Source organism: Miscanthus floridulus, chromosome 1, assembly GCF_019320115.1.
Source record: "Miscanthus floridulus cultivar M001 chromosome 1, ASM1932011v1, whole genome shotgun sequence".
Taxonomy (NCBI): Eukaryota; Viridiplantae; Streptophyta; class Magnoliopsida; order Poales; family Poaceae; genus Miscanthus; species Miscanthus floridulus.
This window is the reverse complement of record NC_089580.1, coordinates 19,250,698-19,274,623: the sequence shown is the minus strand read 5'-3', so window position 1 is coordinate 19,274,623 and position 23,926 is coordinate 19,250,698. Positions and strand designations below refer to the sequence as shown.

Sequence of the window (23,926 nt, the reverse complement as noted above, 5' to 3'; positions counted from 1 at the left end):
CTGATGCAGCAGATTGTATTTGATATTTGAGATCTCTTACTATCCGAGATGGAGGATACTATTGCAGAGAGGTTTGGAGATTATCGACAGTTGCCCTATGCTCACTAGATAACATTCTTGATTCATAGAGCACTTACAGTGAGGCCACCTGAGATGCTAGCAGAGTATAGTGGTGCTACTATAGAGTTTCCTACCTATAACATGACTCAGATACTCTACCATAGTGCAGCGAGGACACCTAGTCAGCCGCGCTGTTGTCTAGAGGTGCTAGAGACTACAGCCTAGCAGGATGAGACTATGAGGGGCATTGCAACTATAGAGGAAGAACAGTTAGATGCTTAGCAAGAGGGTATGATCGAGAGTGACCCCAGTGATAGTACTGATGATGACTACCAGGACATCCCTCAGATGCCTGCACGATGACACAACCATGAGGCCGGTAGTTCTAGTTCAACTCCACCTACACCATAGATAGATCCTGCTGTACTTGCTATCCTTGAGCGGATGAGACAGGATCAGGCTCACTAGGCCCAAGAGACAGCCGCTGCTCTAGCATAGGTTCAGGCTAGATAGGACGAGTTCCAGCATCAGCAGCAGGCTATCTAGCAGCAGTAGCAGCAGCTCCTCATGTAGCAGTAGTTACTTGGATTCATGTAGCATGTAGTTATTGCTATTGGGGTTCCACCGCCACAGCCTTCACCCCAGATCGGCCAGCCGGCCACCACTTTTATGACTCTAGCTTTACATCCCAGTAGACTTCAGAGTCAGGGATAGCCAGTGACATAGTTTCCTTCACCCATAGAGCAGGTGTCCTAGTGGTTTGCTTTGCCAGTGCCAGCCCTGCAGTTTACACCTCTTTAGACGGGCTTCACACCGGCTCAGACTTTCTCGCTGCTAGCGCTAGATACCACAGTTTCTAGGAGCCTTGGTGCTACCTTCAGTGAGTTGACGAGGTAGCCTACTCTGCCATATCTACATGTCCCTGGTCCTTCCACAATTGCACCTATTACCGGGAGACTACAGAGACGCTCCCTTCCTTAGTTGCATCATCAGAGGTGCCTGCCATAGTTATACCTATAGAGTCACAGGCCGCACTAGTCCCTGATCTGACCTAGACCGCTTCAGCATCGCTTCCAGCTATAGAGGGTCAAACTACTCAGAGCTCAGGATCAGATGATGATGGCATGCAGTTCCAGCTCGCTCCTCGCACCTCAGCGCCCGACTCGTCCGTTGCAGCCCCGCCGATCGACCCTTAGGTTTTGGTGTTTGACGCCAAAGAAGGAGAGGGATCGAGTATGTTAGACTTAGGGGGATCGATATATTTAGGGGCAGTCTATCTATTATGTTTGGCTTTTTATGTGTGAAACACTATTATGCATTCATGTGTTTACTTTCATGCATCAAACTATATTTATGTGATAGTGATATCTACGTGATTGTGATATTTATGTGATATGTGATATGTGTGCTCTCTATTTTGAATTATCTATATGTCATATCACTTGTGTTATGCTCATTTGCTTTGCTTTCGTGTTTTACTTCGATGCAAATGAGCTATATTACTTGTACTCATGTTTATTTCATATCTATTGAGCACATCATGTTGCCTTGGGTCATATAAGCTTGATTAACTCCTTTGTTCTTATAGTCATAAGCTTATATGAACCAAGCATGTTGAAAACCTCATCTCTTTCACATACTCGAGGTGGTATTGTCATCAATCACCAAAAAGGGAGAGATTGAAAGCATCTAGGCCCCAAGTTGGGTTTCAGTGATTAATGACAATACGAGATTACTGTGGCTAACGTGTGTTTTGCAGATGTAATTAAGTTAGGTCATGGTAATGACAATTGATTGAGCAATCATGGTTGTCATGACCCTACGATGGAAATCGTTTCGGCTTTCAAAGGATGGACGACAAGGTTAAGGATGGACTAGTTCTAAGTGTCGTTTGGTGTTGAAGAGACACTTAGAGCGGTTTAGGACTTTGTTTTCCCTTTGGCTGTACTATTAAGGGGGTATGGACGGGTAGCTTGACCTAGGTGTCTAGTGGGTTAGGTGTGGTGCACACTTGTCTAATCTAGCACTAGATGGCTCCTAAAAAGCCCTTAGATCAATTAGAGCGAACTTCATTCACATATGATTAAGAGTTGGAAGTAAATGGAGGGTCAAATACTGACCGGACGCTGGTTCCGGTGTGATCATATGTTGGCGCAGAGTTCGGTCAGTTCATTTGATCAAAGTGAAGTTGTCTGGATGTGACCGGATGCTGAGAGGTGAGTGATCGGACGCTGGGTGCCAGCGTCCGGTCGACTGCAGTAAGGGTCCAGAGAAGGAAAATCCTGACCGGACGCGTCCGGTCAGTGCTGACCGGACGCTGAGCAACAAATGACCGGATGCTGGGTGCCAGAGTCCAGTCAACATCAGTAAGGTTCTAGAGGAGAGTTTTTATGACCGGACGTGTCCGGTTAGTGCTGACCAGACGCTAGCCAGTGTCCGGTCACAACTTAAACTGCACAGAGGCGGGTGAACTGACCGGAGCGTCTGGTCATCTTGACCAGAGCGTCTAGTCACCCCGTAGAGGCACATAACGGTTCATTTTGAATGAGAGGTTATAAATACTTCCTCTATTCACTCAAGTGATTACTTTTGCTCATTCCAATAGCTGAGAAATACCCTTAAGAGTGCCAAGAAGAGCAAGGTCTTAATGAGGTGATTGAGATTTGAGAATTCAAGAGTGAGACCTCATTAGTGAAAGCAAGAGTAGCAAAGTGTGCATCCACCCTTCTCATTAGACTTGTCATGGTCAAGTGAGAGTTTATGCTTATTACTCTTAGTGATCGCCATCACCTAGACGGCTTGGTGGTGAATGGGAGCTTGGTGATCATTCGGCGGAGCTTGTGGATGACCCAACTCAAGTTGCGAGCGGTTATGGGTGATTCACCGCGACGGAGTGTCAAAGAATCAACCCGTAGAGAGCACTTGATCCTTGGGCGGATCAAGGAGGAGCTACACGCTTGTGTAGGTGCTCCAATGAGAACTAGTGGGAAGTGGCGACTCTCCGATACCTCGGCAAAATATCGCCGCATTCCTCCTTCTCTATTTACTTTGAGCATTTATTTTGAGTAATTCAATTCTTGTCTTTACATTTATAGAATTGCCATGCTAGAGTAGAATTGGAACTTAGTTTGTAAGAATTTTTATGCGATAGAACATTAGAAATACTTTCTAAGCATAATGGGTGAAGTTAGGCTAATCGTAGGGTTCAATTATTGCAAAGAAATTTAGAATTAGCCAAATTCATCCCCCTCTTGGGTATCTTGATCCTTTCACCTAGAAATGGGTCAGTAGGCACACTTTGACCTTCCCGTCCTAGAACCTGATATGGATGTGGAGGTTGCATCTACGGTTCCCGATGCTCAATCTACCCTCAATGAAGTTGTTGGAGATGCTTGTCGGACTCATGATGTTGTGGTAGATCCTCCTCTTGAGATCCTTTTGATACAGAATCATCCGAGTAAATGTCTTATCTATATCGTTATTAGAATCTTACCCCCTTCCTTACATCCATTTTTCTCATTCTTTTCTCATATTTACTTGTTATTGGGAGCTTATCCCCTCCACGTTGAAGACATTGAGCGCTTTCGTCCGAGAGTCAAGGACAACGACATGTGTAGCTTCCTAAACATAAGATTCTAAAAATTCTTTCAAGTATAATATTATTACGTTAAACTCTTTCAGTTAATATGATTTTGTACAATAGAGACTGTCACTTTGACTACGCCGTGCGGCTGCTCATTCCTTCCACAAGCAGAGGAGGCTTAGGTTCATCTAGCCAAGCACCTATAGGGTTCATAGGCATTGCGTACGAGGACGAGGACGAGGACGATGAGGAGGTGGACCAGAGGCACGAGGAGCTTGGACCGTCTCAGCTACAGGACGCTCCCTCGACTCAGCCTACATAGCCTGTAGGCACTAGGCGACGCCGTCCACCTGACCCTTTCACAGATTAAATTGAATATTATGACCACAGATAATGAAAATAGCAATGAAAAGTCCAATACTATGACACATTAAACAACACAATAATAATAGAAGTACATGCCAACAAACTAAATAACGTAGTACATGACCTAAGTACGTCCATACTTAAAGTGCATTATATAATAACACAATGAAAAGTCCATGAATAGACAATATTGTTCATGAATAAACCATACAACTAGCAAGTCATGAAGACTACTGAGTGCAACGAGACCACTTTTCCTTCCTCAGGGCATCGAAATTCTCCTCCATCGCTGCTTTCCCTCGACGCGCACGCTCAAGCTTCTTTTCCATCTCCTCCCTGTACGCGGCAACACGTCTCCTTTTCTCCTCTTCCTTGTGCTTCTTTTCTACAGCCTCCTCTCTGTGTCTCTTCTCTATTATCTTCTTGTCCTCTGTCTCCCACCACAACAGTTTCTGCATCCATTCTTTGTCTTCAAGCTTGATCTCAGTGTCGATCCACTGTACAAAATCACAGAGCGGTAGAGGGGTCTACAACAAATACAATTGTTACAAAATAAAAAAATCATGCAAGATTTTATATGACACACAATAATTATTACACAACATCAATTCCTCATCATTTTGTTAATACGGTGCTAACGAAGTATATGCTCAAACGTAAAATTGGAACACATCCAATACCTCTGCCTATATGTGTCATCTTCATTGGATTTGGCGACCTTGCAAGGATCACCGCAAAAGCACATGGACACTGAAACACCAATAGACAGAGGCAATGGGTCGAAGACATTTTCGATCATCCGTCCATAACTATAATTAAACCAATTTCGTTCTAAAAATCAAAAGCAATTAACATTAAACCCTAAACCTAGGGTTTTCCATTTGATGCACAACAATGAACCCATAATATAACAACATGTGCTGAGGTTACCTTGGTTTGCTAACTTTTTTATGTCTTGGCATTCTACAGTTGTATAATACAAATATTAAAAATTGTATGGAACCCTAAGCAATGATGATTTTTAGGTTGAAAAATCCGACTAATATATACTGAATCGGTGCGAAAAAAAACTAGGAGGAGAGCGAGGATACCTTGCTCTCGAAGATTTACAGATCAAATCAAAATTTCCAAGGTCCAATATGTCGATTCATGATGTAGGCACGAAGTGGAGAGAGCAAAAATCCGAGAGGAAGGAGAAAAAAAAGGAAGAAGCCTCGGCCAGAAAGATTGGATACTGGTTTAAAACACCACTTCGGCGCCATAGATCTTGACGTCAAGCTCGACGTCAATAATCATGGCGCCAAGCTCGGCGCCAATGACCCCGGCACCGAAGTGGCTGTCATGTCACCGCCACGTCTGCGTCGACGTCTACATCGACCCAAGACCTTGGCGTCAAATGCTCTGGTGTCGAGATGTGTAAGCTCGCGCCAATAACATTGGCGTGAAGGTGAGGGTTTAGATTTTGAAAGCATATCTATGTATATATTTGTGAAAAACTAAAAAAAAAGAACAAAAAATTCGGGTCTCCGATCGCGAGTCGGTGACCTCGTCTGCCGTCTGTCGCGGACCGCGGCGGCGCGTCCGAGCACAACTCGCACGCGGTGCGAAGTACGGTTTGTGCAAGTTATAAAACGGCAAATACCGAAAGTTCATTGACTTTGCCGTAAATTTATGGGGAAAGATCTACCGAACTTTTCCAATTGCTCGCCTGGCCCTTTTTTCTTTTGGAGTGTGTGCTCATCTGGTCCCATCCTCTGATTCTTTCTAATGCATCTCAACCTTTAGTTCGCGAAAAGTTTTTTTTAAAAAGTGCTACAGTACCCATTACATCGAATCTTGCGATACGTGCAGACGAAAAAAAACTAATTGCACAGTTTGGTTGGAAATTGCGAGACGAACATTTTGAGCCTAATTAATCTATGATTGAACACTAATTGTCAAATAAAAACAAAAGTGCTACCGTAACTAAATTTCCAACTTTCCACCTATTAAACACGGGCTTAGGCTCTCAGCTTCTCATTCATGTGCCACTGTCTTGCTCCCTCTCCCACGTGTGCTTTTATGCCTCCATGTGTAGGTTCTCCACTGTGCGTCAGTGCATGTGTATTTGAGCTTTGGCGTGTCTACTCCAGGCTAGAGCTGTTCACTGAAAACGCCTCCTCAAATTTGGCAAGGCTCCTCCAGACAAGCCGGCCAAGCAGTCCTTAATATTTCAGACTGCTTTTGGCTAGCTTAAACACCTGTTTTTTTTTTTTTAAAAAAAAAGCTAACCTAAGCAGCGCCATGATCTCTTGATCTGTGCAAGAAAAAAAAAAGTAGTGATGACTTCAACACAACGCCGTTCCGCTTTTCAACCACTGTCTAGGTTTAAACGTTGGAGGTTGAAAACTATACTTTATTACCTTAAAAAAAACCTGCACGCACCAACGTAGAATTTCACGTTGCAAGATCTCAATTAACCCCTGTACAATTGTACAAAATTTATTCCATTATTTGCTATAATTTATCACCTATATCATATGATATGGCTATATCGTTCTGTACATGAAGAATGCAGGGTACTGACTTTAACTTAACTGGTGACTCGACAAAAGTTATCCAGATTCTGTTAAGCCGCTGTAAGTAGACTATGCTCTGTCTTCCAGGCAGCGTGCGCGACCCGTATCCATCATCTTGTTAAACCTTCAACCATCCCCCGGGGTACACATCAGGGACATTTTCTTTGTCCATGTTCTTGGCCCTTGAGTTGTTCCGAACTGATTTTTCTGAAAGAGATGGTATAACTGTCGCAAAGCTTCTCTCCTTGCTTCTTCTGCAGCAGTGTGGCACTGATGGATTATCTTAGAAGATATATTAGTGTTACTTTGCAGCGTATTTGGTAAAAGTAGTGCTAACATGAAGGCGCACCTGAGATGGGTCATGAAGAACATTGCGCCAACAAGGGTAATTCCTCCAGCAACTGACTTCAGAACCCCTTTCCCTGATTTGGGGACATCATCTTCAGGCCTTCGAGTGATGCTATCCTGAGCTATATCTTCTGATTCCACTGGTTTATCAGTGGATTCGGAACCGTCCTGCATGACAGAGGAGTGTTAGGAGCACTTCTGTGTGCAGGAAGCATAATTACAAGAGTGACAAGCTGGACTTGGAGCATTTCAGGAGTCACCATTTCATTCCTAGTGCTGACTTCAGGATTCAGCTCCCGGTACGTGCTATCACTTGTCACCCTAGTCATATTTGGCTCTATATTATTCACTGGATGTTCGGAAACCATCGGCAATTTGCCGCCTGTATTATGTGTTGGGGTCAGTCCTGAGTATGCTTCTGAGCTCAAGTCTGATGGCTCGCCATTTAATCCATATCTCGGTTCTTCACAACTTGAACACACAGACTCCCTATCACAAGCAAGGGCATCACAATGTTGAACTATGGTGCCAGTCTCCTTTTGGAGGTCAGCTTCCTCTTTTTTTGGATGATCAGCTAATGTATCCCCATTTCCCTGAATATAATGATCTAGAGACTTGGCATGTCCATCGTAAATCCTTTCCGAATCTGTGTCAGAATGATTGTTCAACTCCAAATAATTCTTGCCACTGTCAAACGCCAAATGACTGCTTGTGGAATCTGACTCTTCTGAACTTAATGAACATTTAGCCACTCTAGTCCTTGAACATTGATCAGTTGCAGAATGAGTAGAACATGATTGTTTATTATGAATTAGAGGACTTGAATCCATGAACTCAGAATCAATAATGCCAATGTCAAGTGATCCCACTGATTCAGCTAGAGATTTTTCTTCATGCTTGTCATGTCCACTTTCTCCATAGCCTTCACTTTCTTCGTTGGGGGCATCGCTAAATTGTGAAAGCACGGCTGCAAAATTATCTTCATCAACTGAGTCCTCAGGTTCTAGAAGAGAGAGTTTGCTTTCTGCTTCATCAGAGTCATAATGTGTGTCCTCGTGCTGGTCGTTCTGCCCTCCAAATATTATCTGAGAAAAATATATATTAAGTGAATAACATTAAGCACAAGTGTGGAAATACAATTAACCCTTTCCAAGACCCTGCCTGCTGCTGTAGTGCTTTAGAACCGGCACGTGGACTGTATCCACTTGAACTGGATGAGCTGTATTGTGGCTGCTCCAGACTTCTACAAATACCTCCAACAACATAGTTTGGCATGGATATTGTGTAGGTGACTATATCAAAATCAGGCACCTACGATCACAGAGAAGAAACACATAAATTAAAGTTATTATAGTAGGTAAGTCACTGGAAAATGCATTTCTGAGATATGCTTAGGAAGAACCTAGGACTTACATTTAGGTGCATGATGTGAGACTTTTTAGACACCGATCGTATGCACATACAGACTTTCCGAACATTTCTTTTTTCGACCACATCAGAAGGGGTAAACAGATCAATTCCAGCTAGCCCAAGGATTTGACATATCTGAAAAGAACAGAGATTACTAATTATCAAGCAACCATTTCAGAAGAAATGTAAACTAAGCCAGTAAAGTATATATGTGACCACATCATGCTTGAAGCCTTTTAGTATTAACCAAAGCTGTCGATGTAGTGTAGGAAGAAAACACAAATGCACCCACACATCTATGCCTGCCATGCTTCTAAGTCTAGGTCGTGGGTAGAAGAGGGGCCATTATCTTGCTGTAGTTAAAATTCCACCAGGTCCAAACTTAGCACCATTGGAATTTTTTGTTGGGTGTTTTCTTCACCTAAAAGTTGGCCCTATGCAGGATTAGGACACTAAGCAGATCCAGCAGACCACCACCTATTCTTATCACAGAAACAATTTAATCTGATTTACATAAGTTACCACCTTCCGGTCATAAAAGCGTGTCATTTAGGACAATATTTAGTCAAAGCTTAAAAACCGCATTTATTTTGAAAACCTATAGATTATATGTGTAAGAATACTTACAAAATCTCACAAATTTGAGAGACTTTAAGAATATATTTTAGAAGGAATTAGTGGCCAAAGATATGCATCAAAGATCGTGCAAAGTCAAATGAGACAAGTGTTTTACCAGAGGGAGTACAACTTTTTACTGGGAATTTGTACAAATTACAGCTGATCTAAAATAGGCAGATAGCCTTGGAAACAAATAAAATGATTGAAGTTCACAGCAAAAAAGCAAAGATACACAAATTTGTTTCATTTCTTTGAGCGAAATGTACAGCAGGGTAGACCCCCACTGATAGACAGATTTGTAGCTATACCTAATGCTTATTCAATTCCATTGCAGCAATGCTAGTCAGTAGAGCGTACATAACTCACAAGGAAGTAGCACAAAACACCATCTATAGACTATAGCAGATTCAATACTGGTTTTCAGAACTCTTCATGCACAAATATTGGCAGAACATTTCATGCGTCACAGACAATTTACACTGATCAAACTCATCAGACTGACTACTTAAAATGGAACCCATGCTAGAAAAATGCTTCACATGTGTTCGAGAAAAGAAAGAAAAAAAGCTTCATTCAAGCTCCTCTGATGGAAAAAATGTTTTGAAGGATTTATATACAGTTCACTTTTACCAAATTAATGCACTTCAAGTTAACAAAAATCTTGAACACATTAAGTTAACTTTCGCTCAAAAAGATATTAATAGAACTAAAGCGTCTAGAGGGAAAATGTGCAATGATCCATACCTTTAGAAAGGAGTCAACTTTTGAATAGGGCATGTATTTTCCACTGCTCCTACCGAAGGATAGTCTCTCAAAAATATAAACTTTTGATTGTTTCAATTGTTCTCTGTTCTTTTTCAGTAACCTTTTCCATATTATCTTGGAAACTTGAAACCTAACAGCACAAATATAACAGGTGAGATGAACATAATAAATATCAGAGAGAGAAGTACACAATTAATCATAAAACAGTTCAATTCTTTCAGAAACCATTTATCCCAGGCAAGTAGACACTTGCAAAGAGACAAAACTATCTGAGCAAAAATATATGGATCAGTGGGATCCTAGATTTCTGTAGCTACACAATATCCATATGCATGGCACACACGTGCTAATTACTTTTGTTCATGCAGGGAGACCTCATGAAGAAACTGATCTTACAGTAATTCTCCGTCAGCAAGAAGATCAGCAACTAAAGTGTCTTCATCAAACCTAACATGAAGAACTTCTCCAAGCCAGATTTTTGTTTTTGTCTGAAACAAAAGTGAAAATAAATAGAGATGTCAAAGTAAGTAAATGATTAAATAAACTAAGATAGCATGTGTAATCTCTGGTTTACAGAAGCAGGATAACTAACAAGTTTTCTTTTGAAACAATAACTAACAAAATGTTTGTTTTGCATGAGGACAGTGCCAACAAAAAGGAGAAAGCAAACACTAAGAATAGTTGTATATCCAGTGCATTTTATTTATAAACCGTAGCAATTGAATTGGCTATACCTCACTAGATTGTATTGTGTTTTTAACAAAACTTCAGAGATTTAATGGAATGAAGCTACATACGGGTAGACCCAGTGCCGGAGGCTCCCACATGAGTGTGGTATGGGAAAGGGATAAACCGAGACAGGCCTTTCCCCCGCAAAATCGTGGGTTCAAAGCAGCCTCTCCACAGATTTTGCAGGGGAAAGGCTTGTCTCAGTTTATCCCTTCCCCAGACCCCACTCATGTGGGAGCCTCCGGCACTAGGTCTGCCCGTGTGTTGCTTTAAATATATCATCTTTACTCATATGATTTTGCACGAATGCAAATACAATTTTTGAGAAACTAAGACATGTTGGAGAATGAAATTACACTGCACAATGTCTCCTGTAGTATTGAATTAGCTTTACATGGCGAGGACCATTTGTCATGCCCTTAACTTTGTCAGGAAGAGATTGGATCAAACAGATGTGATATTTTACTAACTCTGTTGACATATAGAGAAATGGTCCGGCAAGCATTGGCCATTTTGACATTAGCCATGACTAAACATGGCCAAAAAAAAAACCTATGAAAGAAATTCTACTGCCCACTGATTGATCTGAAAAGCATCTGTTTTAACAGCATCATATATTCATATATCTAAGATACATGGTCCCAAACTCCCCTGCACGTCTAATTTTTCTACAATTTCAACGTCGGGAGACATGCAACTGCAAGTGCGAAGTAGTATTCTACTCAAGTCTCAACATTCTAATGAAGTCCAAGTGCCAGAAACCAGCCAAAAATAACCTCATATGCAACCGCAGCGACAAAGAATTCAATCGGCAACCATTTAGTCCATGTTGCCCTCTTAACTACTAGTAATACAAAAAAATCGAATTCATCAACAAGGGATTCTGTATAGTATCTGGCGTGCGAACCCTTTGAATCAAGAGCTAGCGCCGCCACGAACGGAATCACTGGATAATCTGGCACCAATACAGGAGGCGTCCGTCAGCAAGCACGGCGGAAGGCACTCCACTAAACCGCGGTGGCCCGGAGGTCCAAGCAAGCACACTCACTGTTCCATTAGCTCCCTGTTCCCCCTAGAACCCCAACCAACCAAACAGAAAAGCTTCGGGACCTCACCTGCAGGAAGGCCTCGTCGAGCTCACGGAAGGTGGACGCGGACGACGCCTCATCCACCCGCACCGCCCCCTGCTGCGCCCTCCTCATCCCTCCTCCTCCTTCTCGATCACCGAATGTCACGTCACGGGGTGGCCGCCGCCCCATGACGCTCCAGCTCAGATCCTCGTGCGGCCCGCCGCGGGCGGCGTGCAAGCTCATGGCTCCCGAGGTCTCGGTCTGCCTGTTTGCCAAATGCCAGTAGTTTGCTACTACTACACTTCGGCGGAGGGAGGAGGATGCGTGAGCATGCTTTGCGTTTGCGTGCGTGTGCGTCGCGGGGGGTGGACCGATGGAGCCGTGGAGGCGAGGCGGCAGCCGCGTGTCGTGTCCTCCGCCGGAATAAGCGCGGCGCTGCTGCACCTGCGCGCATTTACTCGCGCGTTTTTCTCGCGGCGAATGACGAGGACATGATTGGATTTTTCCCCTGCGGGTGCCGAGACCGAGAGGGGCAGAGCCGCAGAGGGCGCGCTCCGGACGCGGGACGCGAGCGCCCGGTTTAATTTCTCCGGGTCGAGCCAAGCGGAGTTTGCCGTGTGAAGCGACGCCGGTGACGGTCAGTCAGCTGGCGGCACACGAGCGCTCGGGAGTGGGATTCAGGAGCCGAACCGGACAAAGGCACAAAGCCGCGAGACGACAGGGACCGGGCACGAGCTGTGGACGTCCGATGCGCCATCTGGTTCGTGTGGCCAGGGAACTGGCGCACGGGATTGCGTTACACAACTCACAACTCTAACAACAACGCCTTTAAAAAAAAGAAGACGAAAATTTCCTTACAAAAGCGGAGAAAAACAAATGGCCTACATTTGTATCCAAAACCTTTAACAATAGACCACATCAACGAGCGCGTAACTTAGCTGGATTTCTTACGGTAAAACCTACACACCTAGTTAAGTCCAGCATTAACACGGGTTCACATTTTTCTGAGTTTTTAATATTTAATATCGTTGTTTTTGAATGGTATGATATATGTCCATCAATAGGGAATTGTTTGGGGTGGCTTCATGAATGTTGAAATCTCATGGCTAAGTCTTTGTCTTTTAAAGATCGGCAAGGCGTGTTCGGATATCCGGACGCAACTCCCGTTTGACGCACCTAACGCGCCCTGTCCTGTCTCCCACGCGTACGTCGCGCCCACGTGATACGAGAGCTCACTGTGCCGGCGTCACCATGCCGTGATGGCTCCCTGAGCATGCCATTGATCTGAAGTGGCGTGATGAGGACCCACTCTAGGGCCGTGTACACCAGTGCGGACGCCTGTATGTCCTCCGGTGGAGCGCTGCCTCCATCTTACAGCAGCCGATGTCGCCATGGTTCCTCGGATCCTACATCTATATCAACTTTTGCAACGCTCAGATTAAACAATTGTAACATACGATTAAAAACAGATGAAACATTTAAAATATACACTTACAACATAGCCATTGTAACATATGCAACGTCCAGATAAAACACCTGCAACATACGTCTGAAATAAATGAAATATTTTGAACAAACAAACTCTTGCAACATACCTCTAAAACACTTGCAACATGTGCACCATCCCAATCCGCTTTTACAACATCCATATGAAACAATTGCAACATATATCTCAAACACCTGAAACACTTGAAACATATATTTACAACATAAGAAGAAAAAGGTCGGGGATGGTCGATTCCGATCATTGGGGTGGGATCCGGTGACGCGCGAGCACAACCACCACCAGCACTGCCCCCTTGGCTCGACTGGGCAGGCCGCGCACTATGAGAGGGAGCTAGCGGCTCGCGGCCAGAGCAAGGAGCGAGCGGTAGGTGGGACGCGGAGAATTTTTATTTTTTAATCTTTTTTTATTCAATATTTCAATAATAATCAACCTATTTTTTTGCGGATCTGGCTTTTTTTTGTCGCGCCAGTGCCGTCAGCGCGACCAAATAAGGTTATCGTGACACATTCATTGGCGCGACAACATCTACCATGTTAGACGACGTTTCCGACGTGAAAAACACGGTCACGCCACTCCCGCTGGCGTGACAAGACTGAACCTTTGAAAAATTATAACTCCTTGATCTGATGTCGGATGAAGATGAAAGTTATATGAAAATTGTAGCTCTCGATGAGATCTACAACTTTCTTGTTTTGAGTTTTCCATTTGAGAACGTTAAGATGCTCAAAAAATAATATAAAATTTCAGGAGCATAATAACCGTGTAATAGTGCTCGTCGCATTAGAAAAATAATATCTTTTATGTATGGTGTTAAATGAAAATACTTTTTATATCAAAGTTATAGCTCCCAATGATATCTACAACTTTATAGTTATGAGTTTTCACATCCAGAGTCGTTAAGATGCTCAAAAAAATAATATAAAATTTTAGCAATATAATTGTCGCGTACTGGCGCTTATCGTAGTAAAAAACAATATCGTTTTTGTATCGTGTCAAATGAAGGTACTTTTTATATCAAAGTTGAAGCTCTCAATGAGATCTACAACTTTATAGTTTTGAGTTTTTACATCTGTGGTTGTTAAGATGCTCGAGAAAATAATATAAAGCTTCAGCAGCATGTTAGTGGTGCACCAGGGCTTCTCGCCTAACGAAAATTATATTTTTCTTAAACGGTGTAAATGAAGAGATCTTTTATATCAAAGTTGTAGCTTTCGATGAGATCAACAGGTTTTTTGTTTTGAAGTTTTTCATCTGAGATCTTTAAGATACTCAAGAAAATAATACAAAATCTAAGCGGCATATTAATCACCACCAAAGCTTATCTTTTTAGAAAACATCATATCTTTAATATTGAATAAATATACTTTTGAAATGAAAGGTGTAGCCCTCCATAAGATCTACATCTTTCATTTAAGAAATATCTTTGTGCGACATGAAATCAGAAATATATGATTTTTTCTAAAGAAGGTAACCTTAATGCCCCTTAAATTTTGTATTGTTTTTTATTCAGCATTCTAACGATCCCAAATGAAGAACTTCAAAACTAAAAATTGTAAATTTTATCTATAGCTACAACTTTGATATAAAAAGTATCTTAATTTGACACCTTCCAAGAAAATATAATTTTCGGAAGGCGACAAGCCATGGTACACGGCTAATATGCTGCTGAAACTTTATATTATTTTTTGAGTTACTTAACAACCTTAAATGTAAAAACTCAAAACTATAAACTTGTATATCTCATTGGAAGCTACAACTTGGATATAAAAAGTATCTTCATTTGATACCATACAAAAAAGATATTATTTTGCTAATGCGGCGGGCGCTGCTACGTGATTATTATGCTGCTGAAATTTTATATTATATTTTTGAGTATCTTAACATCCTCAAATGAAAAAACTCAAAACTAAAAAAATTATAGATCTTATCGAGCTCGACAATTTTCATATAAAAATTATCTTCATCTAACATTGTATTGACGAGTTATGAATTTTTGAAAGTTGAGTCTTGTCACGCCACCCTCGGTGGTGCGACAAGACAACACTGTCATGCCAACGGGAGTGGCATGACAATGTTTTCCATATCGGAAACGACGTCCAATGTGGCATATTTTATTGCGCCAACGCATGTGGCGCGACAACGTTATTTGGTCACGCCAGCGGGACTGACGCGATCAAAAGGGTTAGATCTGCAAAAAAAATTTAGACACGGTTATTATTAAAATATTGAATAAAAAGGATTAAAAATATAAAAAGATTTGTGGGACGCGCGACGGTTGGGTGCGAGGAGCGAGCGGCGCAGTTCGGGCGTGCGATGGGCGGGAGCAAGGAGCGAGCGAGCGAGCGGCACGGGGTGAGACGCGCGGTGGGAGAAAGCAGCAAGCAGGGGCAGAGTCAGGAAGTTGATTTTTTGAATGTCAGGGAGGCCAATAGTGTTGAATTTTCAAAATTTATTTGAATATAAAAAATTTAGTGAAAAAATCACGTTCATAAGGGGGTCTGGGCCCTGCCTGCCCCCTTGTCTCCGCCCCTAGCAATGAGGCGGACTGAGGCGTGTGGTGTCTAGATGGGACAGACGTCGGCGGCCAAGCATTATCATTTGAAGATACGAATATACGTGCATATATGAGTATCTCTACAGTGTGTATAGGCCTCTGTCGCAAAGCTTTGTTCATCGCTACCATGCTCGAATCGCAAAAGAGGAGCAGCAGTTACCCTCTAGCCACCCCGATCAACCATAGCCAAACACGGTGGTTAGGACCGGCAAGGGGTGGCTTGTGCTTGATTAGGAAAGACTAGGGTTGGCTAAGAGCGACCTACGAACAGAATGAGACGATCATAAATTTAGGCTGGTGGTTCGTGGTACTATTGGACACCTGTTTTCTTAGTACTCCGTAATAAGACCAAAATAAGTTTTTGAAACTTTTTTTTTTCTATAAACATTCTTGGAGATGCATCTCAAGTTATTCTAACCATTTTTCTCCTCTATTTGATTTTCTCTTCATCCACTGGACCACACCAAACTGCGGCTTAGCTCACCACCATCGGGCTTCTTCCCATACGTGGAGCTAGCTACATGGACATGTGGTCCATGGACCACACTAAAATTTAGTTCAAGCTTAAATTATAATAGATGAGCTCTCTAACATCATGAAAAATTACACATGGACCACTATAATTTAATTTTACATCTAAAATGAACCACACTTGATATAGATCCTAGCTACACCTATGCTTCTTCCTCTTGCTGCCAAACGAGAGCACCAGGACTTCCTCGTCCCATGTCATTTCGCTTCAGTCTATTCTTGCACACACTAGCACTACAACTTGTCCCGTCTCAACGCCTATGGCACACCACTCCCTACCCCCAACTACTCGGTTGTCCGCTCGACACACACACAAGAGTGCACAAAATTTGCAATAGCGCACTGCCCTACCACCGATGTTGCAAGTACTCTCCGCTGTTCTGCGCCACAATGCTCATGCTCGGAAGCATAGTCGTGACACTTTGAAGATGGGAGAAGTCCATTTGTAGCCAGACGATGGGAGAAGTCCGTTTTTAGTCATTTAATTAAAGCTGGAGTTCGATTTTGACCGTCCAACTTTAAAACCATTTATATTTGGCCATTGAACTGGTTTCAACTTTGGTTTACTGGCTTTTGCTGACAAGATAACAAGTGGCAATGAGGCCACTACTCGTCAACCGCACTGCATTGGTCCTCTGCTGCCTCTGCTCCTGTCCAGGCCGATTGCCTCCTTTGCGGTAAAGCCGAACCCCGGCCGGCCCCCAAACCGCGCACCGCAGGTACCCCATCCTTGGCTTCCCACGCCGCCCTTGTTGCCCTGCACGCTGCTCGCCGCCCTGCCTATACATGCCGCACCTCTGCTGTCGCACAGCATGGCCAAGCACTGAGCCACCGGCCAGTCGCGTCCCAGTCTTGTCCGAGCCTCAGTGCGGCTAGGCTGCCGGCAGGCCGCAGTGCCTATTGCCGGCCAGGAGACCGAGTCGGCCACGGCCTCCTCGTCATCTCCATTATCGCACTCGCCTCTACTTCTGCACCCACACCCGATGCATGTGACCACCACCGACATCAGGGAGCTCTGTGTAGAAGCGGTAGGCCTGCACGATGAGCCCCGCGTCGACATAGAGACACGACCCCCGAGTACAGTTCAAAGCCGAGGATGCAAGGAGCCATCCATTCACAAAGATGGTGCATCCATATTCCTGAACCACTGCGAGTTGTTATGGTGCTGACGAGTTCATGTAGCATGACATAAGCAGCAGATGATAGAACTGGATAACACAATAATCCCGTAGATGATAACACCAGAAAAACCAGTTTCCTATGCGATGAAAAACAGGTACACCAGGCGATTCAATGCCCCGGATGCTTTTAGAGCAACAAACCATTAAGTAAAGAATGGTGATGTCAAACATTCACAAACATCAGCTAACCCGGCCTACACCAGAGGCAATTGCAACCCTTTTACCTACAAGCGTACACAAATCTACGTAAATAACCAGGAAGAAAACCCTTTGCCTAATGAACACCCAAAGAATACAAAAACACAGAGCCAATGCTGCCCACCAACCCTACGGACTACCGACTACAGATGCTAAACTATACCCTAAACAAGCCCACATAATTCCATTCTGGAACCAGTAGTGTAAATCATAAAGATCTGCAAAGCATAGATGCCCATCAGTGTCAGCCTTAAAAGCTGAGTGTTTGGAAGCTTGATCATTCCCCTTGTACAAGGGAGAAACTTACCAACACGTGACCTGAGCGTTGGCCTCACAACGAGAAACACCCCACTATATCAATACTATAGTCTGATGGCCGGGGGAGACGAAGATTCAAATGAAGCTCGCAGTGGTCTGTTAACAAATGGGTGCTCCAAAAGTTGTGATGCAGAAGGTCGGCTCTCAGGATCAACTCTTACACACTGGCCAATGAAATCTTGTGCCTCCTTCGACAGATAGTTGGGAATAGTAGGCTGTTCCCCTCTTCCAATCATGAAGAAAGCATTTGTCTACAAGTAACAAAGCATATTATAGAGACACGGTGACCAACACTGGGCAAACTAGGTTACAGCTTCAGGGGAGAAGCATATTATATATATAATGATCTCATGCACTAGTAAAGGCGCTATATTCTCGCACAAAGTGATCAAATCAAGGAAAAGACTTGACAGAAGCAAGTCCATCTTCGTAGGATTACAAGATATACGAGCTTGCAAGGAAAACAAACAATGACTTTCCCAATAGACTTGACAAAAAAAAAAGGACCTTAAAAGACAGAAAAGAGAGGAAACTTTTGACATTCTAGTGTTAATTTATTGCAGAGTCTAATAGAGGATTTTTTTCTCTTCACCATAACTTCTATACTCTTCTCAACCAAATGTTCAACATTCTAGACATTAGATAAGGCCAGTACAGTAAACAACATCTTAACATGGTGATATTTGAAAGGTATGAGTAAATTAATGTTACTTGATTGTAATATGGAAAATCAAAACATGACATACCCACTCGACATTAGGAAATGGTATTTGCCGGGTTAGCATTTCCAACACGGTGCAGCCAAGGCTCCATATATCAGCTGAAGGCCCATACATCTTTTTAGGATTAATAACCTGAAAATGAGAAGGTAAGAATGTTCCAGACAAGAGATGCACAAGTATTATCTTGTGAAAAATAACATCAAAATAGATAGCTTTCAATACAAAGAATGGTAGTCACACAAAAGTAATAAGAATGTTAAGGGGCTATTGCGGATTTTTCCATTGGTTTCTTGTCCTTTTCAAGAATGCCACTCAGAATGTTAAATTGTAACTTTTACCTCAGGTGCCATCCAGTAAACACTTCCTTTGCATGACCTTAGCATATTAATTTTTGACATCTGAAACTTGAACAAGAAAACTACAACCATAAGACAATTTGACACTGAGAACATGGAAATAATGAGCAGAAAGACAAAGGCTAACCTCCTTTGCCAATCCAAAATCTGCAAGCTTTACAGATCCATTTGCATGCACCAATATATTGGCGCATTTGATATCTCTGCATATGAAGCAATTGTTTCAGCTGAAGAAATTACTGAGTCGAATGGAAGGATCATGCAGACATATCCATGCCCCACAAAAGTAATGGACACCATTAAGATAATTCACTACCTTTACTATTTCACAATTATCAGTATAAAGTTTTAGAATCATCCAGGATGAACAGCTTTATTTATTTATGTAACCTCCATGACTATACGGTGTATGACTGCATGGCACACTCATAAAAAGGTGGACCAGGGCAATCGGTAGTTCTTGAAGTAGAGATGGGAAAATAGATTTGTTTCCCTGAATATGCAATTAACAGCAGAATAACACATGGGCTAAAAAAAACCATCTTTTCCTCCCTCACGTTACTCTTTGTTGGACATAAATTTAGAAAACAAGCTGTTACCACTACAGCATTGAAAACATTAAATTATCCCCATAAAATACTAGATGATGGGCAGCTTTGTACCTGTGGACCACATTTCTCTCATGGAGGTAAACCAATCCATTAAGAATCTGCCTTGTGTATGCAGAGACTTGCGATTCTCGTAGTTTATACTTTTGATAGAGGGATGAAAGAGATCCTTGTGTGACAAGCTCAATAAAAATATAGAGTTTGGATTCTTCCTGCATTGAAACATAAACAGATCACATGAGTTCATCAATATCACTAAGACATGCATATAAAAGAGGGTGCAAATGGAATAATAATCAGTTAAATTCAATAATCTCTTAACTAAATGAATAAACAGGGAGTATTAAAAGAAGAGCACAGTACCTTGTCAGTTCCATAATACTGGACTATATTTTCATGTTCAAACTGACTGAGGAGTGCAATTTCCTGAAAAATACAAAACACAAAATTAGAGCTGGTAACTAGTGACAAATGTAGCCTAACCAACAACTGATGATATTATGATTAATCAGCAGCTATAACCTGCTCAAGTGCAACAATAGATTGTTGTGCGTTGCTTCCTTGGTCAAGCAAAGATACTTCCTTCACAGCAAAGAACGCACCCTCACTGCAGATTCATTGGCATAAGTTCAAGATATTTTCTAATGGAGCAACAAAATGAAGAGCACACTTTACACTATTCCAAGTGGTGCTTGACTTAAATTCTATAATCAGGTATTCAGGTGAAAGACATTCTCAATATCACTCCTAAGAATCTTTTTTAGCTCAATCAAGCATTCAATTTGTAAAGTATTTTAATCATCCATTTATCGATAATTTTTTTCTCGAACATGCAGGAGAACTGCGTATCATTTCATTAAGAAGAGAGAAGAAACTATACAAGGGAGAGGGAAAGGAGTAGAAACTCCTAGCACCTACACACACACCCCTAGAGATGACTAGAGACAACCTAGAGCAAAGGATCACCTGACCCCATCAATTGCATTTATTGATAATCAGTTACTACATCTTCAAAAGGTTGAGATTTCCAACTACAAAGATCCTTTTCAGGACAAGGTACCATGAAGTTTACTGGAGCATTAGCAGGTTACTCATGGCAAAGAGTTGGAAATCGATAGATAAAGGTCTGTTATGAGAATACTTGTTACCATACAAATCCAATGGTGCCATAAGTTCACAAGTATGAAAAACCATGCAAATTATAAATAGCAATATCAGCATTTGTTCAGAAAAATAATAAACCAACATATAACAAATGTGGTGAGTATTGACTAATGAGACAGAACAGACCAAAGGGCAACACTCTGCGTATTATGATATGTTGGTCAGTGCATTCTTAGTGCTTTGCAAATAAAAGGGGTTACTAAAGAACCTTTTGTTGGTCACACCTTCATCTTTGTTCAAAAGGTGTCAGTTTGAAGTGTGCTCTCTATAAGTAAAACATATCCGTTCAACAATGTGGAAACTTTGTGACCCGAATTCCAATTTCCTTGATGAGCTATGGAACTTTAGTTTAATTCAATATATATATTAAATAAATTGCGAAAATATAACATCTTGTTCACTACCTAAATCATTACTGGAGGAAAACTCAGGCACCAAATGAAAAAGCTGTTCAAGCTTATTACAAGGGGCTGTTTGACTAAGTCTAAATAACAGGACAACTTATAAAATATGCCTATATTAGACCAAAGGCTGCCGTATATTTTGCAGTGACTGATGAGTAACAAAGTAAATACGCAAACAAAATGAGCTCACAGTAATATTATTCAAAAGCACTGGCACTTACTCACTGATCCCCTCGTACACCATCCCAAATGAGCCGCTTCCCAGAAGAGCACCACGCATCCATGACTTGATCTTCCGCTTGAACTTGCCATTCGGTGATATGATGAACATGGCCTCCGTGGTTGTACTGGACGCGTCATCATCATTCGTCGTCGACAATGAAGAAGTTCCAGTGAACCCCTCGAAGGTCTCCCCTATCCTCAACTCTTTCAGCTCGCCCTCCACTGCTGCCACCCCATCCTCAACCTCATTCTCTTCCTCTGTGTCCGAATTGCAACGAGTGTCCACACGTTCTCCCAGTTCACTTCCCTGTTCCCTGGGAGCAAACGACTGCACAATGTCCCAAGCGGACCCAGTCATGTAATCGTCAACGAAGGACCTCCTCACCGGCGGAGGAGCGAGTGCACCAATTGGCGGAGGCGGGGAGAGTAAAGGCGGCCGTGCACCCCGTATCCCTACCTCCCCGCCTCCCCTCCTTGGCGAAGGCAGGGGCAAATCCCCGGCGGGAGCCACAATAGCAACGGCAGGGGCAGCCTTAGGTGACTCCTCGGGCGCCGCAGCGGAAGGCTCCTCCGCCGAGTCGGTGGCGGTGGAAGCGGACGAAGAGTGGAGTGACTCCTCAGGAATGGGGGCAGGGACGGAGCGAGTCGGCGGAACATCGGGCGCCGAGACCGCGCGCGCAATTGGCGAGGGTTCATCGGCGGGTGTGGACGGGTCGAGGCGGGAGCGCGGGAGGAGGTCGGAGTTAGACCGCGACTTGCGCGCCTCCCAGGCGGCGACGGGGACGGCGAAATCCTCGGGCCCCGAGAGCCCCAGGCTGCGGCAGAGCTCGTCGACCTCCCCCTCCACGCTCCCGCTGATGCGGAGGTCCGCGCCGGGGGCAAGGTCTAGGGAGCGCGAGGGCCGGAACCCCGGCGAACGCTGCTGCTGCTCCGCGGAGGACGAGGATGACCACGACGCGCCCACCGACGCGGACGCCCCCGCGCCCGCCTCGTACTCGATGCGCTTCACCGCGTTGCGGCGATCCAACCGCGGGCTCCGTCCGCGGCTCCCGCTCCCGCTCCCGCCGCCGCCGCGGCTGCTGGAGTCCATGGAGGCGTCCGCCCCGCCGCGGCGGCGGCTGGAGGAGGAGGGCGACGACGAGGGCGAGCCGGAGGAGGAGGACTGCTTACGGCCCCACGAGAACATCTGGATCCATACGAGGAGCGCAGCTCACACCTAAAACCTGAGCTCCATGGGAGCGCGTCGGAATTCGGACTGGATTTCGCACCCGCTGTTGCGCCGCAGCATCGGGGAAGGATTGGGGGAGGAGCTCGGCTGCTTGCGGGAAGGGTGCCGTGGCGTCGTGGTGGGAAGTGAAATTTCCCTTTACAATACACAAGAGGCTGAACACGCTTTTGGGTCTATGCCAGGTTGGTCTACAGTTACGCAGGGCCCAGTGTAAGAGACGTGGAAGCTAGGGGATGGCAGTTCCGTGGGTGGGTTTAAGGAAGTGGCGGAGGACTGGCCGGACGCGGGTTGACTGCGACGACGAAGGAGTGGTGCGGTAAAGAAGGGGTCGGGTCGGACCCGCGCGGGGCCCGGGCGTCAGTGGAAGAACACAGAGTAAATGGCTGCCGTTGGCGTGGATGTGAGGTCAGTGTGGGCGGGAGCGTGTGAACGGGGCTGCCGCCTGAATCCTGATCCTCCGCGCTGTCAACGGCTGTGGCGCACGGCGGCGGTTGCCGGTGAGGCAGGCAAGAAAATTTGGAAGGAGCTGGCCCGGGACTGCGAGTCTGCGATAGCACAGCAGCCGCTACTCCGAGTCCTAGCCTTTGGATCGGAAAACAGCACGTGAGGATTGTGCTAAAACTCCCAGTCAGTGTGTTCGTTTACTGGTTATTAGTTGATCAGGTGGACTTAGCGCCTGCAGGCTGCTAAATTGTTACTAGTTGCTATTAAGGAGGAAGTCAGCTAATATCAATTTATTAGCGGTGCTATTATTAGTTGAACCACATTTGGATCCTCTCGCTAATTTGTAGTACTTGCCCCGTTCAAAAATGTTCGCATTTGACCAAAGAAAAAGTCATACAAATTAGATTTTGGCCCTCGATTTCTCTAAGATAATAAATAGTCAATCGCTAAAAAACGAATGTCATCTTAGAGTACTTTGAATGTAAATCTATTGATGCAAGTTTTATGCTCTAAACATGCATATTTTGACTAATTATTGATCAAAATTTATAACTTTTGACTTTTTCTTTGGTCAAATACGACTACTATTTTTGAACAAAGGGAGTATTTAGCTTGGAAACCAACTGATAGGTATTTATTAGCCTTGTAGTTCATTTTGAGCTATTAGATGGTGTGTTCTGTATCATTAAGTGCTAATATTAATCGACGTGTTCGGTTGATCTGGTCTTGGATTATTTCACCTTGTTTCAGCTTATTTTCTCTCACAAAATCAGCCGAACTGCAGTAGAAATCTGTACCAGCCGAACACCCCCAATTTAACTACTAACAACTAGCAATTAGGATCCAAGGCACCCCACTAATTATTGATTTATATACTCTCTGTATCCTAAAATATAAAAGGATACATGTTTATTTTAAGTCAAACTATGCTTGACCAAGTATATAGTAAAAATATAATATTTGTGATATCAAATTAGTTTCA

General features: G+C 43.6%; 2 protein-coding genes across 6 annotated transcripts; both read right to left on the bottom strand.

Moving 5' to 3' along the window:
* Positions 1 to 6,424: 6,424 nt before the first annotated feature.
* On the bottom strand, positions 6,425 to 12,053 carry LOC136451092 (protein OPAQUE10-like). Of its 3 annotated transcripts, none has more exons than XM_066451917.1 (8): positions 11,553 to 12,052; positions 10,105 to 10,196; positions 9,688 to 9,838; positions 8,329 to 8,460; positions 8,077 to 8,226; positions 7,176 to 8,000; positions 6,917 to 7,083; positions 6,425 to 6,837 (listed from the first exon to the last, which is right to left on the bottom strand). In XM_066451917.1, the coding sequence occupies exons 1-8, from the start codon at positions 11,748 to 11,750 to the stop codon at positions 6,717 to 6,719; spliced, it is 1,836 nt and encodes a 611-aa protein (XP_066308014.1). In that variant the 5' UTR covers positions 11,751 to 12,052; the 3' UTR covers positions 6,425 to 6,716. The 3 variants fall into 3 exon arrangements, with proteins under 3 accessions (XP_066308014.1, XP_066307958.1, XP_066308042.1); XM_066451861.1 differs by having other exon boundaries at positions 6,425 to 6,821; positions 11,553 to 12,051; XM_066451945.1 differs by lacking the exon at positions 8,329 to 8,460 and having other exon boundaries at positions 6,425 to 6,821; positions 11,553 to 12,053.
* A 5,275-nt stretch (positions 12,054 to 17,328) lies between these two features.
* Positions 17,329 to 22,655, bottom strand: LOC136450912 (mitogen-activated protein kinase kinase kinase 1-like). 3 transcript variants are annotated; one of them, XM_066451631.1, is made up of 9 exons: positions 21,272 to 22,655; positions 20,005 to 20,089; positions 19,846 to 19,908; positions 19,537 to 19,694; positions 19,002 to 19,077; positions 18,857 to 18,922; positions 18,543 to 18,650; positions 17,786 to 18,047; positions 17,329 to 17,696 (listed from the first exon to the last, which is right to left on the bottom strand). In XM_066451631.1, the coding sequence occupies exons 1-8, from the start codon at positions 22,456 to 22,458 to the stop codon at positions 17,841 to 17,843; spliced, it is 1,950 nt and encodes a 649-aa protein (XP_066307728.1). In that variant the 5' UTR covers positions 22,459 to 22,655; the 3' UTR covers positions 17,329 to 17,696; positions 17,786 to 17,840. The 3 variants fall into 3 exon arrangements, with proteins under 3 accessions (XP_066307728.1, XP_066307864.1, XP_066307796.1); XM_066451767.1 differs by having other exon boundaries at positions 18,857 to 18,916; positions 21,272 to 22,654; XM_066451699.1 differs by having other exon boundaries at positions 17,329 to 18,047.
* Positions 22,656 to 23,926: the final 1,271 nt, after the last annotated feature.

What these genes read in the sequence shown, in the direction of transcription:
- LOC136451092 (XM_066451861.1), bottom strand. Translation starts at nt 11,750, where the DNA reads ATGAGCTTGCACGCCGCCCGCGGCGGGCCGCACGAGGATCTGAGCTGG. An exon ending in TCGACGAGGCCTTCCTGCAG is followed by an intron (nt 10,197 to 11,552) that starts GTGAGGTCCCGA and finishes CTTTTGTTTCAG; the next exon opens with ACAAAAACAAAAATCTGGCT. An exon ending in CTAAAGCACTACAGCAGCAG is followed by an intron (nt 8,001 to 8,076) that starts GCAGGGTCTTGG and finishes TATTTTTCTCAG; the next exon opens with ATAATATTTGGAGGGCAGAA.
- LOC136450912 (XM_066451699.1), bottom strand. Translation starts at nt 22,458, where the DNA reads ATGTTCTCGTGGGGCCGTAAGCAGTCCTCCTCCTCCGGCTCGCCCTCG. An exon ending in GTGTACGAGGGGATCAGTGA is followed by an intron (nt 20,090 to 21,271) that starts GTAAGTGCCAGT and finishes ATGAATCTGCAG; the next exon opens with TGAGGGTGCGTTCTTTGCTG. An exon ending in AGTATTATGGAACTGACAAG is followed by an intron (nt 19,695 to 19,845) that starts GTACTGTGCTCT and finishes GTTTCAATGCAG; the next exon opens with GAAGAATCCAAACTCTATAT.